This window comes from Eimeria mitis, genomic scaffold, assembly GCF_000499745.2.
Source record: "Eimeria mitis Houghton genomic scaffold, Emh_scaff9034, whole genome shotgun sequence".
NCBI lineage: Eukaryota > Apicomplexa > Conoidasida > Eucoccidiorida > Eimeriidae > Eimeria > Eimeria mitis.
Window position 1 is genome coordinate 717 of NW_013576649.1, and position 802 is coordinate 1518.

An 802-nucleotide genomic window follows, 5' to 3' on the forward strand; every position below is an offset into this window, starting at 1 on the left:
TGCAGGTATGGATAGACGTTGTAGCATTTGCACGGATGAAGGCATCATGAGACGCGGCGAGTGCCTTTCGCGCCTACTCGTTGGTGTGGTGTTCAGCCTGAGGCAGTACGTTTGTTGCTACTCATTACTGCGTGGTTGGTTTGCTTGTTGTTTTCGCTGTTCTAGGTGAGGACGTGCCTGAACTTGCGTTGTAGCATTGGGACGCATGAAGGTGTCGGGGAGGTTGAGCGTGTGTTGGATGTGCGGCTGGGTGGGTGGTTCAGCCCAAGGGAGTACGTTTGGTAGGGGGGATTGGGAATGCGCAGACTGCTGCTTGTTGTTGAGGTGTTTGATGTCCAGGGAGCTGTGCACGTATTTGTGGTGGGTCATGTGCGCGCGTCGAGGCATCATGTGAATGTCTTTCGCATGCAGACGCGGTCGTGTACAGGCGCCACAGAAAGTGGGTTCGGCTGTGGCGATTGCCGTCGCCATTGCTCTGCGTGTTGTAGAGGTGATCGAACTGCAGGGACGCAGGTGTGGATAGGCGTTGCAGCATTTGCAGGCATGAAGGCATCATGAGACGCGGTGAGTGCCTTTCGCGCGTACTCGTTGGTGTGGTGTTCAGCCTGAGGCAATACGTTTGTTGCTACTCATTACTGGGTGGTTGGTTTGCTTGTGGTTTTCGCTGTTCTCGGTGAGGACGTGCCTGAACTTGCGTTGTAGCATTGGGACGCATGAAGGTGTCGGGGAGGTTGAGCGTCTGTTGGATGTGCGGCTGGGTGGGTGGTTCAGCCCAAGGGAGTACGTTTGCTGGGGGGGATGA

At 55.6% G+C, this 802-nt stretch overlaps 1 protein-coding gene across 1 annotated transcript in view; it reads left to right on the forward strand.

Moving 5' to 3' along the window:
• The window catches only part of EMH_0096380 (uncharacterized protein), a gene marked incomplete at both ends in the record, with an annotated part of 1105 nt that extends 303 nt beyond the window's left edge, over positions 1-802 (forward strand). Inside the window, 4 exons of the mRNA XM_013502389.1 lie at positions 6-105; positions 195-272; positions 412-513; positions 703-802. Of these exons, the coding sequence (XP_013357843.1) occupies positions 6-105; positions 195-272; positions 412-513; positions 703-802 (380 nt within the window). The remainder of the gene's footprint in view (positions 1-5; positions 106-194; positions 273-411; positions 514-702) is intronic.